We start from the raw sequence: 14,340 nt of genomic DNA on the forward strand, positions 1-14,340 counted from the left end.
CCTGCGCGAAGCGCAGGCCCAGAAGAGCCCAAGGGACACAGGACCTCAGACACCAGTGTCCCACAGCCACGGGTGGCCATTGAGCCCAAGGGACACAGGACCGCAGACACCAGTGTCCCACAGCCATGGGCGGCCATTAGCCGGTGTGTGGCGGCGGGGGAAAGTGGCCGCCTCGGCCATGAGCTGCAGCACGGTGAGAGGAGGCCGAGGCAACCAGAAGCGGCCGCCCTGAAAAAGGCGAGGGCAATGGCGGCGGGGGAAGACCGAGACGGGGGACAGGGAAGCTGGGCGAGGTGGCGGCGAAGCCGCCAACGAGGCCCCCGCCCGCTCACAGCCGCCGCCGCCTGCTCACCCGCCCTCCCAGCTGCCCAAAATCACCTTCCCCGCTCCTCCCCAAAAAAGATTAAGGGCCAAAATGGCCCATGAGAAGGTCGCCGCCCCCGCCTATCGCCCTCCCACCCACCCAGCTGCCGAAGACCACCTTACCCACTCCAGCCTGAGGGAAAAGAGAGGAGCTCACGAGCAGAGCTCCTCTCTGTGCTAAGTCACTGCTCAAACTGCCGCTATGGATGCAAAGGACGCCTATTGCGTCCATTGCGACAGTATGGGCAGCAGCTTAACACAGAGAGTAGCTCTGTTCCCGAGTTCCTCTCTTCTCCTTCGGGCTGGAGCGGGTAAGGTGGGCTCCGGCAGCTGGGTGCGCGGGAGGGCGATAGGCGGGGGCGGCCACCTTCTCATGGGCCATTTTGGCCATTATTCATACACACACACACACACCCCAAAAGTAAAAGCAAAATAAGGAAGAACAAAAACAGAGACAACAACAACAACAACAAAAACCAAAAAGAGAGAGGGGACAAGGGGGGAAAAAAGAGACAGAAAGAGAGAGAGAGAGAGAGAAAAGACGGGATAGAAAGCTAGCGCCCGTTATCATAACGGGCTTAAAAATACTAGTTATATATAAAAATGGCCACCACACATGCTCAAATGGCCCCTGTGAGGCCCTAGAGGCCAGCAAGGGGAGGGGGAATCTTTGCAGACCCCCCTCCCAATGGCCTTTAGGAAGCCCCCTGAAGGGGTTACAGGAATTTTTTTTTAAATTTAATATAATATAAGTCACTGTACACATATTCAGATTGGCACTGTGTAAAGAGAATCAGGGCTTGTGAATACTGAGCTAAAGCTTATGAGCTAGGATTGTATTCATTTGCTCTTACTTTGCTTCTTGTGATAAGTGAGTTAAATGTGATGTCTTAATAATATTAATGGTGAGTTTGTCTTTGAATCAGTGTGAAATCCTTAGTATTAAGGCCCACTGGGTGTTTCTTGCTCTCTTTCTCTCATTTTAACTGTTGTTCTGAAATACTAGACTATATTCCAAGCAGTGACACAGTTTACTCTGCATATCCTTTATTTTCACAGTGTCTGGGAAAAGTCAAATTCTCCATTTATTTTTTAAAACTTATGTAATAGTGATGCTACAATGCATAGTAGAGAATTAGACAGGCACTTCTGTTTAGTTTTCCAAGTACACCTCCACATGGTATTTGGGTATTTCATGAGCCCCAGCATACTTAAATTTGTAGTTTTCCAGCATTTTTTGGTCTGGCTACGTCCACTGCTAAATAGTTTTTGAAATATTAAAAGATTAACGAGCTTGACTTGTATTTTTCAGCTGATATTATGGTAAAGTTATCTGAAAGATGGGTGTCAGATGTTTGGACAGGGGGCGCAATTTCAGTACTTGCCCTAGGCGCTATTTTCCCTAGATACGCCTCTGCCGCCCCAGGGCTCAGATGGCCTCCACACATGCGGATCAATAGTAAAACAACAATCTATTGGGTCCGAGGGGGCATGCAGTCTAAAGGTTGAACTATACAAGTGGACTACAAAATCATTTCAATAGCACTTCCTCAGTCAGAAAACCCTTTAAAAACCCGTTCAAAAGAGAAAATCTTTAAACTGCTCTATCTAAGCCATTTTACAACAGATCCTCACCAAATTTGCAGGCAAGATGTCTCGTTACCTAGTGAATATGTGCCAATGGTCAGACAGTTCAGACAAATGGTTTTAAATTTTTAAGCAATATATTCAGGGCTTATAATGGTGGAACATTGAAAACACTCTCCAGCTTTACTATACTGGCATAATTGTGCCAGGGCAATCAGCAGCCTTGCACACTCCTGCAGATAAGTGTGTGTGTGTGTGTGTGTGTGTGTGTGTGTGTGTGTGTGTGAATATTGGACACTTAAACCACAATCCTAATTTGAGCATGACTGCTCAAAGTAGAGAGATGGTACGTGCCTGGAAGCTTTTGAGACCTTGGATCCGTATTTTTTACTCCCATGTATGGCTATTCTGTGGTGAAGGAAATTTACTCTGAATTGTTCTTGAGACACTAAACACGATTATTTCTTCACATGTTCCAGGACTTTAAAAAAAAGGGGGGGGGGGTGTTTCTGGAAAATCCCAAGTGCTGCTGTAGAGCTGCTGTTCTCTCAATTAAAATTGTTGTTTGTAAACTCCTGGCGTTGCAACATTCTACATTCACAGGATCTGTAGTAAGAGTTTTTAGAAACTACAGGTTTTTGCAGGAACATAGCATTTGAAAAAGCCAACAAGTGCAGTTTGGCATAAATGGCATAATTCAGTGACTATTTGCACAGGTGAAATCTCTTTCCTCACTGTTAAACTTTAGATTGTTAAGTTCTTTGAGGCAGTGTTGTGTTTTTGCTTATATTGTAAATTACCATTTAGAATCATGGTACTATATGTATCAATAAATAAAACAGACTGATTGTATGAGGGGTCTCAGTCAGAGCAAAAAATCTTGGGTTGTTCCTCTCAGTCTTTAATGGGGAATTGAATTTGAGGGGGGGGGGGGACCAGCTTTCTATGTGGTCACTAAGGGTGGACACCGACTTGACGGCACTCACTCAATCAATCAATCAATCAATTACCAGCTTTAACCCAACTATATACAGAAAGTAATTTTTAAAAATGCATAACTTGGGTCAGTTGTTTTTTAAAACTACATTTAATTAAAATAATAGTTAGAATTACTTCCTAAAACATCTTGAAACATAAGGGGGATGTGGGGGGAGAAAGAAAAATGCATGCTAAACAGTTGAAATACATCAGAATAAAAATACAGTTCAAAAAAGAATGTGAGAGCCATTTATAAAACCTTATGTACTCCACATAATATACATAGTGTTAAATCTGTAGTCACATTAACTATATGCAAAAGAAATTTGTTACAGATACTTTTCAAGCAGTCCCATAGATCTGCTTGGCTTCCTCCCAAGCAGTGTTGCAGTCTTGTTGTGGATCAGAGGTATGAATGATAAATTTCTGTCCATCTTTCAAAGTAATAAGTGCTTCCTGTCCAACAGGAACATTAACTTTAACAGAACTTTTAGAAGCTTTATCTTCCAAAATGACCTGGATCAGCTGCATATTGGGAGGAAAAAAGCACAAATCATCATCATCATGGTGGGGGGGAAAGAGTTATGGACTTTTGCAGTTAATATAACATTTTTATTTATTCTCTTGCAGCGTTTTTCTTCCTCTGAATAACCTGATTTTAAATGCAACTGTTCAGATTAAAAGCAACTTAGAAGTTATAGATCATAACCAGGAATAGTAGAGTACATTAGTCCTCCCAATACCAGCAATTTACTACTTATTAAGAGAGAAAACTAGGTATGGATTGACCAGGCCTTACATAGAGCTTTTCATGGTCAGAAGCACCTGAAAGACTGCAATAGGTATTGGTTCTGATGCATGGTAGAGTCAAGGGAGAGCCAGTTCTAGCAGTCAGTGAGACCAAGAGCTGCTAGATTCATCTGGAGCTTTCTGACCACATCGAGGCTCTATTTAAGGTCCATGTATGGATGGCGCAGAGGAAAAGTAACTTGCCTAGGGAGCTAGAGGTTGCTGGTTCGAATCCCCACTGGTATGTTTCCCAGACTATGGGAAACACCTATAGCGGGCAGCAGCGATATAGGAAGATGCTGAAAGGCATCATCTCATACTGCATGGGAGGAGGCAATGGTAAACCCCTCCTGGATTCTACCAAAGAAAACCACCTGGTTCTGTAGTAACCAGGAATCGACACTGACTCAATGGTATAACTTTACTTTATGAACTAGGCATATATCCCAGCAGACTGAGTCTCAGCAATATAGATAACAAAATGATCTGGTGAATGAAAATCGATAATTGTATAAGAGTTACTAGCATAGTCAAAGTGACAGCTACTAGGAATATGTACTGATGCAGTTTACAAAGGTTGCCACTATATAGTAGTAGTCGTAGTAGTAATTTACGAAGGTTGCAGCTTGCCACTGACACAAAAGGAGCATAGCATATATCATCATTTTACATCCACTCCCCATACCTGAAATATACACTGGTATCCCCCAATCAGATTTTCCAAATTAGAATTCTCATCAAGAAGCAAAAGCAAAGGAATCATGTTTCACCTTGTTGCCTGTGTCAGCATCTACTAGGCAGCTCAGAACCTTCAGAATAATACTGCTTAAATTAACATTGCTTTGGCTCTGGGTCAAGAGGATATGAGTTGGTACTGCCTCTCCCGCCTCAGACTGTTCAGCAGCCAAATCATCCAGAAAGCAGATTGGTTGAAGAGCAGTGTTAGCTTGCTGCACCATGCAGAGGGACTCATCTCCTCCCTCCTCTACGTGGGTTTGAAGTATATGCACAACATATTCGAGCAGAAGCAAATTGAACAAATGCCAGGAGCCTGGATTTAAAAACAGAACACAATATATACAGTTAGTAATTGTAGAGCCGTTTAATAAACTGGGTTAACCTCCATGTGATAAGTAGCAGATAGTTTTCTCCAGTGCTCCAATGGAAACAGGTGGTGTAAAGACTGTCCTGAGCTTCCCACACCTTGGAAGAGATGTGTGTAAAACGCTTGATGGCACAGACATGGGAGCTTCATTGAAATACTGGTTCACCTTAAGAATCTACAGGTTGCCTACCTGTAACTTTGTTTCCTCTAGTGGTCATCTGTCCTTTTACACTGATGGGCTTTGCGCCTGCGCAGAGACCTCGTCGGGACCTAACAAGCTCTATCTCCTGTTTTTTTGGCGGGAATCCCGCCCCCAGCTGCTATATGCAGCTGCGCTCCTCATCCCCTCAGTCACAGAGTCCACCTTCAGTAGACCCCAGCGGGGAGGACGGCGGGAGGGCATGTACAAGGACAGATGACCACTAGAAGAACCAAAGTTACAGGTAAGCAACCTGTAGTTCTTCAACATGGTCTCTGGCTTTTACATTGATGGTCGCATAGCAAGTTAGCACCCAAGGAGGAGGGAAGGAGTTGATAGGCATGACCCTGGACACAGGTGGAAGTGAACAAGGTTCCTTTCTTCAAACAAATAAGAGCAACTAAGAAAAAATAGACTGCAGTACAGCTCTGCCAAATTTAGCATCATTACGAGATCCAGCATCAATAGCATAGTACTGCATAAAGGAATAGGGCGAAGCATACATGGCAGCCTGACAAATATAGTCTCTAACGGAATTGAACCGAGGCTGCCACAGACCTGGAGGAGTGAGCTTTGATTACCCTGCTAACTGCTTTTTCGCCCATTTATAACAAAGCTCAATAACTGAAACAATCCTGCTCAAAAGTGCAGAGGGAACCACCAACTCAGCCACTTCCGATACTGGTATCGAGGGTGGCACTGGGGCAGCCTCAGACTGCAGTGGCACCAGAGGAGCAGATTGTGGCCGCTCTGTGGAAGCCGAAGAAGCTATTTTCAAAGTACGCTTCAACGACAAGGCCTCCGAAGAACAGAGGGCTAATTCCCACAGGGCTGCACGCAGGCGAGAAGCCCTATTTTTTCAAGTCTGTTTCGTAAGCTTCTGGCGGTGAGAGCAGGTCTCGACAATGTGAGGTTCCCCCACACAAAGGAGACACTCAGTATGAGTATTGGGAGAAGGGATCTTAGACCCACAGCGGGCACACTTTTAAAAGTTTGTTGTACCTGGCATAGAAAACGTAGGGCCCAAGGCCACCAGGCTCCGCCCCGCCCAGGAGCAAAATCTCTCAAAGAAAAAAACAAGGGCGGGGGGGGGAGGCATTGACAAAAGAAAAACACCAAGAAAAAGACGCAACTATGCAAAAAATAAAGAGAGAGATAAAAGACGTGAGAGGGGAAGCAGGAGAAACAACAAACAGAAGAAAATCACTTTCCTCTCTACTTGCTGCCACGCGAGCAATCCTACGATGTCTAATGAAGCGTGGACGATGAAGACTGAGGGGACGAGGAGAGGCGCAGCTGCATATAGTGGCTAGGGGCAGGGTTCCCTCCCACAAAGCAGGAGATAGAGCTTGTTAGATCCCGACGAGGTCTCTGCGCAGTTGCAAAGCCCATCAGTGTAAAAGACAGATACCACGTTGAGGAGCAACTGTTTTAGATGGAGGCACTTCCACATGGCAGCATCTCCAAATTGGCAGCAACAGCACAGGAAGTTGATCCTAACTGCCATGTGTTCAGACTACCTGTGATCAGCAGAGGAACTGGCAGAGTCTCCCTTTGGTTTGTGGAAGAGAGTTGTGCCAACATGTGAACATCTTGTTCTGAAGCACATTGTCATGACAGTGCTAACCTATCATCCCATGCAGGTTTCTTACCACAATGCACTTCAAATGGAAGGTTTCAAACAACTTTGCATTGCCCACATTTGAATCCATCTCTAATTCCAGACCCAATGTGTGTCTTCTGCATCTCAGGGGCCCAGTCACAGGGGGCCTGAGCCAGAGCAGGAAGGGACTGGAGCCCAAAACTACAGCAGGCAGAGAGTACTCGACTCTTATTTATACCAGCCCTGGTCAATTCAGAAGTTTCATACTGACTGTCAATGGAAGGGGCTAATGTTGGAGACCTCTATTCTGTGCCTGTAGATGGCTCTGAGGCATGGGCACTCACAGCTGTAGGTGCTCACTCCCACCATCCGGTACCTAGTGCAAGCCACAATGAAATCCCTCCACCTGTAATATGTTACAACAGAAGTACCCACAAAAGGTACCACAAGGTATCACTGACCAAAGCTATCAGTGTGACAGAGGGTCATTGCCTTGCTGATGGATGTTAAGAGGAAATTCCACCTCAGCTGGAAGTTGGCTGCCAACTTTCTAAACTCTTCTTGATTCTTGCTTGGCTGAAAAGAGAGGATATCTTAAGATTACACAAAAATGCTTCATTATAAATATTCACAAAAGTTTATATAGCCAGATAGAACACTAAGCATGAAAGAGTTTTACAGTGAAAGCACCAAGTTGAATTGGTCACTATTGTCAACCTTACAGAGGCAGGGGTGGGGAAGAATAGTTTATTGAACAGGTTTAGAACCAACAGGAGCGGCTACTCTCCAGAAGAGCAATAGGGCATAAGGAGGCAATTGCTTACGGTCTTCATCTTACTGGGCCAGCAGCCATCTTCCTGTGATGGAAAATCAAATTATCCTCCTTTTTTCCTGCATACACATACTGTAATATGTGAGGCAGGACATTATTTATTTATTTGTCCAGTTTGTGCAATTATTTCCTCTCAAAGAAGGAGAGAGGAAGGCTTCAAAAAGAGAGGCTTATGCATATATAGGCCTCTACCTCATACATTATATTTTGTAACAAAGTAGAGAGGAGAGACATGGCTCCAGTCCTCAACATCTACAGCAGGGTTTCTTAACCTTGGGTCCCAAGATGCTGATGAACTACAACTCCCATCATTCCCAGTCACAAATGCCTTGGCTGGGGATGATGGGAGTTGTAGTCCAAATCTTGGGACACAAGTTTAAGAAACCCTGATCTAGATTATCACTGGCCCAGTAAGTCTATGAACTACATTATTCTCAAGTTTATATTATCCCTATAGGGTCCGATTTCATGAGAGAGAGCACAGAGTTATTTCTTCAGTTTATATTGTAGTGCCTATAGAATAAGGGCTGGTTTCAGAGCACGGGCTTTGCCTTTCAGTGCTGTTTCCACAGTTCATATTATTGATATAATACCCACAGATTAGGGACTGGTTCAAGAGTGCAGGCTTTGCGTTGCAGAGCTGCTTTCCCAGTTCATATTATCAATATATCCACAGAACAGAGTCTGGTTTAAGAGCATGGGTCAGGTGGTGGGGCGGGGGTGTTGCACACCATGCTTTGCACAGCACATTAATTCCTGCCCAGTAGGGTGTGTGTGTATAAGATTTTTTCTCTCCTCATTCTGAAATGTTGGCAGGTATGGAGTCTTTGTTGAGGCTCCTTGTCCTTCTTCCAGTTCTCACTTAACTCTTTGTTCCTACTGATCATCTGTAGGGATCTGCAAACAGTTCGAGGGGGGTTAGGTTCTACGTCAAACCGATTCCGGGGTCAAACCGAATCCCCCCTGTTCAGTCCGACCTTGGACCGAACCACCCATCTCCCCCCGACGGTTTGGGGGGTCCACAATTTAAAAAAAACACAAAAAAACCTTTAGCCCCTTTGTGGGGCTTCCTCTAGGCCGCAAGGGAGGGGGGGTCCACGAAGGTTCCCCCTCCCCACACCGGCCTCGCTCATCACCACCACGGCCCGTTCGGCCGCTTCTTCTGGCTTGTTTGGGCCTTATTTTGGCCATTTTGTCTGCCACCATGCATGCGCAAATGGCCTCTGCGAGGCCTGGCATGGCACAGGGCCTCACAGGGGCCATTTGCACATGCACGGTGGTGGACAAAATGGCCCAAATAAGGAGGCCTGAGAAAAAGCAGCTGAATGGGCTGCGGCGGTGATGAGCGAGGCCAGCGGGAGGGAGGGGAACCTTTGCGGACCCCCTCCATGTGGCCTAGAGGAAGTCCCCCGAAGGGGCGAAAGGTAATTTTAATAAATAAATAAATAAATATTCGTGGACACCCCCCCAGACCGAACCAGGGGAGGGGGTTCTGAGGGGTGCCAGACCAAACTGGTCCAGTCAGGTTAGAGTCCGCTCCCGACTTGAACCAAACCAGCCGTTTCTGTGCACATCCCTACTCAACTGTAGGCATAACCACACTCTTCCCTCACCCCTAACTTAGAACTGTTGTATATCATCCAACAGTCGCATATCATCCAATCATAAGTTGGTCTTGACTAAGTCCTATTGAAATTAATTGGACTTAAGTTTGTCAAAACTAACTTTTAATTTATTTCAATGGTACTTGGTCATGACTAACTAGTCTCTTTTCAGGAAACAGCAGCAGCTATGCTGGGCTTGTGAAACAGGTTTGAATGTATGCCTGCAGTCATGGTGAGAAGTCATACCTAAAGCTCCCCTATTTTTCATGGTTGTGACAAAAGAACAAGTTCAGCAGGCAGAGTTTTTGGCATCAGTGCAGGCCTGTGGCATGACAAGCTGTATTGTACCGATTTTTCAGCTTTATATATTATTATCATTATATTTTTCAGCTTTATACATTACAAACACAGAAACACTGTACTATATTGTATCTGGTCACTCTATATCTGTATAGCCTCATAGGGATTACTGTTGAATGGCCCCCACTAATCTTATTTATTTATTTTTTATTATTTATTCAATTTCTATACCGCCCTTCCAAAAATGGCTCAGGGCGGTTTACACAGAGAAATAAACAAATAATATTGAACCCTGTCCCAAAGGGCGCACAACCCCAAAAGAAACATAAGATAGACACCAGCAACAGCCACTGGAGGTACTGTGCTAGGGTGGACAGGGCCAGTTATTCTCCCTCTGCTAAACAGAGAACCACCAGCTAAAAGGTGCCTCTTTGCCAAGTTAGCAGGGATTTTGCTTGACTTTTTCTAATGTTTTGCTTGACTTTTTCCTGGTTTTATCCCTATTTCCCCGGTTTTATTCCTACTTCCCCATCAGTTTAGACCAAAAGCCTAAATATTATAGGTAGTCAGATATTCCCTGTGGCAAAGGTAAACAAGGTGACACCCCTCTCCAACTGCAGTCTGAAGTGGTATAGTTCAAAAAAGACTCTACTATGAGATTTTGTTGAATGTATAGTTTGGCTTTATATGTCAGGATCCTGAAATACCAATATCAAGCATTTTGACCATGGGTGTAGAACCTACCCACAAGCATTTGAGAAGCTCCCCTGCCCCCTCACCAAACATAATTGCCCATCTCCCCACAAAAGTGTTTTCCCTCTCCGCCATAAAAACTTCGGTGAGGAGTTGTCAAACTTTCCCTCTATCAGCATCCCTGGTCTATCGGGTTACAAAAAGAGAACACCACACTGAGAAGAGGCTTTCACAACCAACTTTTGGGCTGCTTTTCCAATCCATGCAGCTGTTCCTTGTTTCTGGATGTCCAAATATGGCCATAGCTAGCCAATTCTTATCAGCCAGCAGACACAAGCATAAAGCACCAGAATGCACATTGCACAAATCAGGCTGTGTAAACTGTCTGGAGATCTATATGCACAGTGGCTGAATCATATGTCAAGGTAAAGACAAAAATCCAAAACCCAAAGAAAATGACTACATGAATAAATCCCAGAAGCAACACATGGCACTTGGACATGTATCATTTCCCAGTGATGTGAGGTGGAAGATTTGCTCTAATGGAACATTTTCCATTACAATATTTTCCCCTGTTTTAAAAAAAATCAATTTCCAAATTGCATTGTTTCATAAAATTATTAACAATACATCATCAGTCAAATTGGGCAATTTCAGAGTTACTAGCCAACCCCGCACAGAGCATCTGTGCACTCTTTGGGGCCGGCGGTTACCTCTCCCCCGCCTTCTGCCCCAGTCTCTGCTTCCAGGCCCAGCCACCTCTCCTCCCCACTGCCGCTTCTGCCCCGCCCCACTTTTTCCCCCCTTCCTGGGCCTTGCCTCCACGGCCGGGCCTACCACCTCTGGCCTCCATGGCTGGGCCACCACCGCGGCAGCCAATCCTCCTGGGTGTGCCTCAGCCAATCAGGTGTGTCCGCCGCCCAGCCAATCAGCTGGGCTCGGGGACGTACATTCCAAGACACACCCAGGAGAATTAATATAATAGATAAGTATCTTTTTTCAGTGACTAGCCCTAGGTGACTGTCATGCACAGCTCTTGGTTGTGCTATATTAGTATCGTAGTATTTTCAATGCTTTCATTTCCCCCCTTAAGTTTAAACAAATTAAAGGAAATGTATGCTATTGAGCGGTCATATCTAGATATATGTGCAAGGTTTCCCATAAAAATAAAGCCTTACATTTGTATGAATATCTTCTATATATTTAATTCTCTAAGGCATACCTGTGGCTAAGCCTGTGCATAGCAGCTCTCACGAGAGTTCGTGAGCAGAAGCACCTGATTGGGCAGTGGGGATTCCAAATGCAGATAGGGAAGACTCACTCACTATCTGCCTGTGATAGCAGAAGCACCATGGTGATTGGGCAGTGGGGATTCCATATGTAGATAGGGAGGAGGAGCCTGTGATGGTTAAGGTCAGTTGGAATGTTCAGAAGATGTTCTTGATTGTAGAGGAGAGGAATGGATATATATAGGGGGGGAGGGGGGCCAGGGGTCTAGAAAGAGAGGGGTTGTGAGGGAGGAAAGAGCCCCTTCAGGAAAAGAAGGCTGTCACTGTGTGAATTAGATGAGGAAAAAAGATATGTTAACTCAGGAAGGGAGAGAGTGAGAGAGAAGGAGGAGAAGAGCGAGTGGAGGAGAGAGAGAGAAAGAAGGGAGGGGAAGAGAGAAAGAAGGAAGGGCGAGGGACAGGCCCAAGCCTGTCAGTGACCTGAGGGGAAAGAATGGCCAGGGCGGTGCCTATTAGCAGCAAGGAAAGGCTCAGTCAACCACTGCTGCTGTTTGGGGCTACCGAGGCCATTGGCGGAGGGAGGGGGGTAGGCAAGTGACGGGCCCAGGCCTGTCAGCGGCCTGAAGGGAATGAGTGGCCATGGCGGTGGCTGCAGTGAGGAAGGGCCCATCAACCGCTGCTGCTGCTCCTGTGGGGAGGAGCAGGAACAGGGCTTGGGTGAGGAGGTCTCTGGGGAAAGGGGGCTGCAACTTGGCCAACAGGCACCAGCAATGCTGCAGCCATGACCAAGAGGGGTGAGGAGGATGGAAGCAACAGGATGAAGAAGAGCAGGAGTACAGTTCAGTTGACGGTGGAGAGATCTCTGGGGTGAGGGGGCTGTGAGTGAGGGGAGCTCTGGGGTGAGGGGAGCAATCAAGTACCAGCACGCAGATGCTCTGCATGAGTTAAGCTGGTAACATTTAATCCACATCAGTTGCGTTTTATTGAATTTGTTTCCCATATCAAATATTTCAGTTCAACTAGTTCTGACAACTAGAAAGTTTTCTGAGAGATGTATACATAACATTAATATGAAGTACTTTAGCTTTGTTTACTAATTAAATATGCTAAATCAGATGCTGATCAATGTTGTATATTGAAACAGTGATTCAATTTGTCCCCCAGAAAATCCACACTGCTGGGCAGGACTTAGGCGAAATTGTCATGATTAGGTACCATTAAAATAAGTGAGACAAGTTAGTCATGACTAACTTAAATCCCATTATCTTAAATTTTATCTCTATTTTGAATACACTGGCTGACATCCTAACAATTTGAGTGTGCAGCCAAACAATGCATGCCTGTGTCAGCTGTAGTCCTGCTTCAACAGCATGGCTGCTTGTGCAAGCTCTCCTTCCCCAGAAAGTGCTTTGTGCAACCCAAAATCATGACTCCAAGGGCTGTGCAATCCTCAGGGGCAGGATCTGGGGTTGCAGAGTGCTTCTGGGGAAAGGAAAAATCAGTGAAAATTGCCCAACCTATGCATGAAAAGCCACATTATTGCAGTGGGATCACAACCACTATGGGCATGTATCCTTTGGCTTCACAGTCAGTAAGATGTAAGTCACCTAAAGCAGCAGAGGGCAAAGTTGTAATCTGCATCAGAAGATCAATGCAATGGGAGGATTCTTTATCAGTTTCCCCACGAGTCCCCTCGTAGTTTTTCCTCCCATAGGTACTATGTCTTCCCTGTGTGCCTACATACATGGTACATCTTACTATGATGCCATTTGTCTGAATGCAATTCATAACACAAATTTTGGAGCAAACTGGCCATTGGCTGCCTGTAGCCTCTACTACAATTTAATGTAATAGGACAGGAGAGGTGGGATTTTGAGTCATAGCAACCAAGAGTGAACACCACACTGACAGGGCAAACAGCTCTAACTTCCTGTTTGTTTTACACGTAATATTTCCTTTCTACTTTTTATGGGGTTGGGGACAACCTATTTCTTAATTTTGTACCTGAATCACAAAAGCTTCAAGGTCTGAGGATAAACAATTCAGCAAAGCCCTAATATCTGTTGAAGTGTCCAGCAAAGACATCAAATTCTTCAAGCCTGTAAAACAACGGCATATATATATATTTGCTTGCAGCTGGCTCGAGGCTGTTGCTTATTTTATGAATAAAGCATATTAAGGTATTACAGTAATAAGAATAAGGCTATTACAATAAAACACAGAATGTTTGCTATTAACTTCTGACTAAATAGGATCTTGTACCATTCCCTAGTTTGAGTCCATTTCCTGTTACAATTCATTGGCTGATATTCTGACTAAAATTACTTGTTGCAAGTCCCTTTGAAAATACCAGGTCAGACATTAACTTAGTCAGGATGTCAGCCACTGTATTTGAGGGCCTCAATCCAGAAAACTATGCAGCAAACTAATAACTCTAATCTGGGTCTGCCCAAAACAGCAGTTTCTCAAGTGGCATTCCTCTATGATCTGAATTATATGTACTCTGTGCCAAGAGGTTCCAGTGTCTATGCCAAGAAAAACCAAAATGATGTGATGTGAATAAATTATGAAAACTGAACCAATTCCCCATCTATTTGCTTATTTTGTATATCATATTTTATTTCCAAAGTTCATATTTTCTAAGAATTTGACATGTATTAGAGAAGGGGTTCTCAACCTGTTGTACTCCAGATGTTGTTGTTGTTATTATTATTATTTACATTTTATATCCTGCTCTTCCTCCAAGGAGCCCAGAGCGGTGTACTACATACTTAAGTTTCTCCTCACAACAACCCTGTGAAGTAGGTTAGGCTGAGAGAGAAGTGACTGGCCCAGAGTCACCCACCAAGTCTCATGGCTGAATGGGAATTTGAACTTGGGTCTCCCCGGTCCTAGTCCAGCACTCTAACCACCACACCACGCTGGCTGTGTAGTTGCTGAACTACAACTCCCATCATCCCCAGCCACAATAAATGGTAGCTGGGGATGATGAGAGTTGTAGTTCAGCAGCATCTGGAGTACCACAGGCTAGGAATCGCTGTATTAGAGGAAGGAAAGT

General features: G+C 44.9%; 1 protein-coding gene across 20 annotated transcripts in view; it reads right to left on the bottom strand.

The window, feature by feature from the left end:
- Window positions 1–3,027: 3,027 nt before the first annotated feature.
- Window positions 3,028–14,340, bottom strand: part of RFX8 (regulatory factor X8) — a 55,205-nt gene continuing 43,892 nt past the window's right edge. For 18 of the 20 annotated variants that reach the window (XM_053308689.1, XM_053308703.1, XM_053308686.1 and 15 more), the window contains 4 exons: window positions 13,287–13,381; window positions 7,086–7,200; window positions 4,488–4,768; window positions 3,028–3,453 (listed from right to left, as the gene is read on the bottom strand). In XM_053308689.1, coding sequence (XP_053164664.1) covers window positions 3,271–3,453; window positions 4,488–4,768; window positions 7,086–7,200; window positions 13,287–13,381 — 674 coding nt within the window. In that variant the 3' untranslated portion in view covers window positions 3,028–3,270. The remainder of the gene's footprint in view (window positions 3,454–4,487; window positions 4,769–7,085; window positions 7,201–13,286; window positions 13,382–14,340) is intronic. The other 2 variants (XM_053308693.1, XM_053308696.1) reach the window with 2 other exon arrangements.

Source organism: Hemicordylus capensis, chromosome 3 (assembly GCF_027244095.1).
Source record: "Hemicordylus capensis ecotype Gifberg chromosome 3, rHemCap1.1.pri, whole genome shotgun sequence".
NCBI lineage: Eukaryota > Metazoa > Chordata > Lepidosauria > Squamata > Cordylidae > Hemicordylus > Hemicordylus capensis.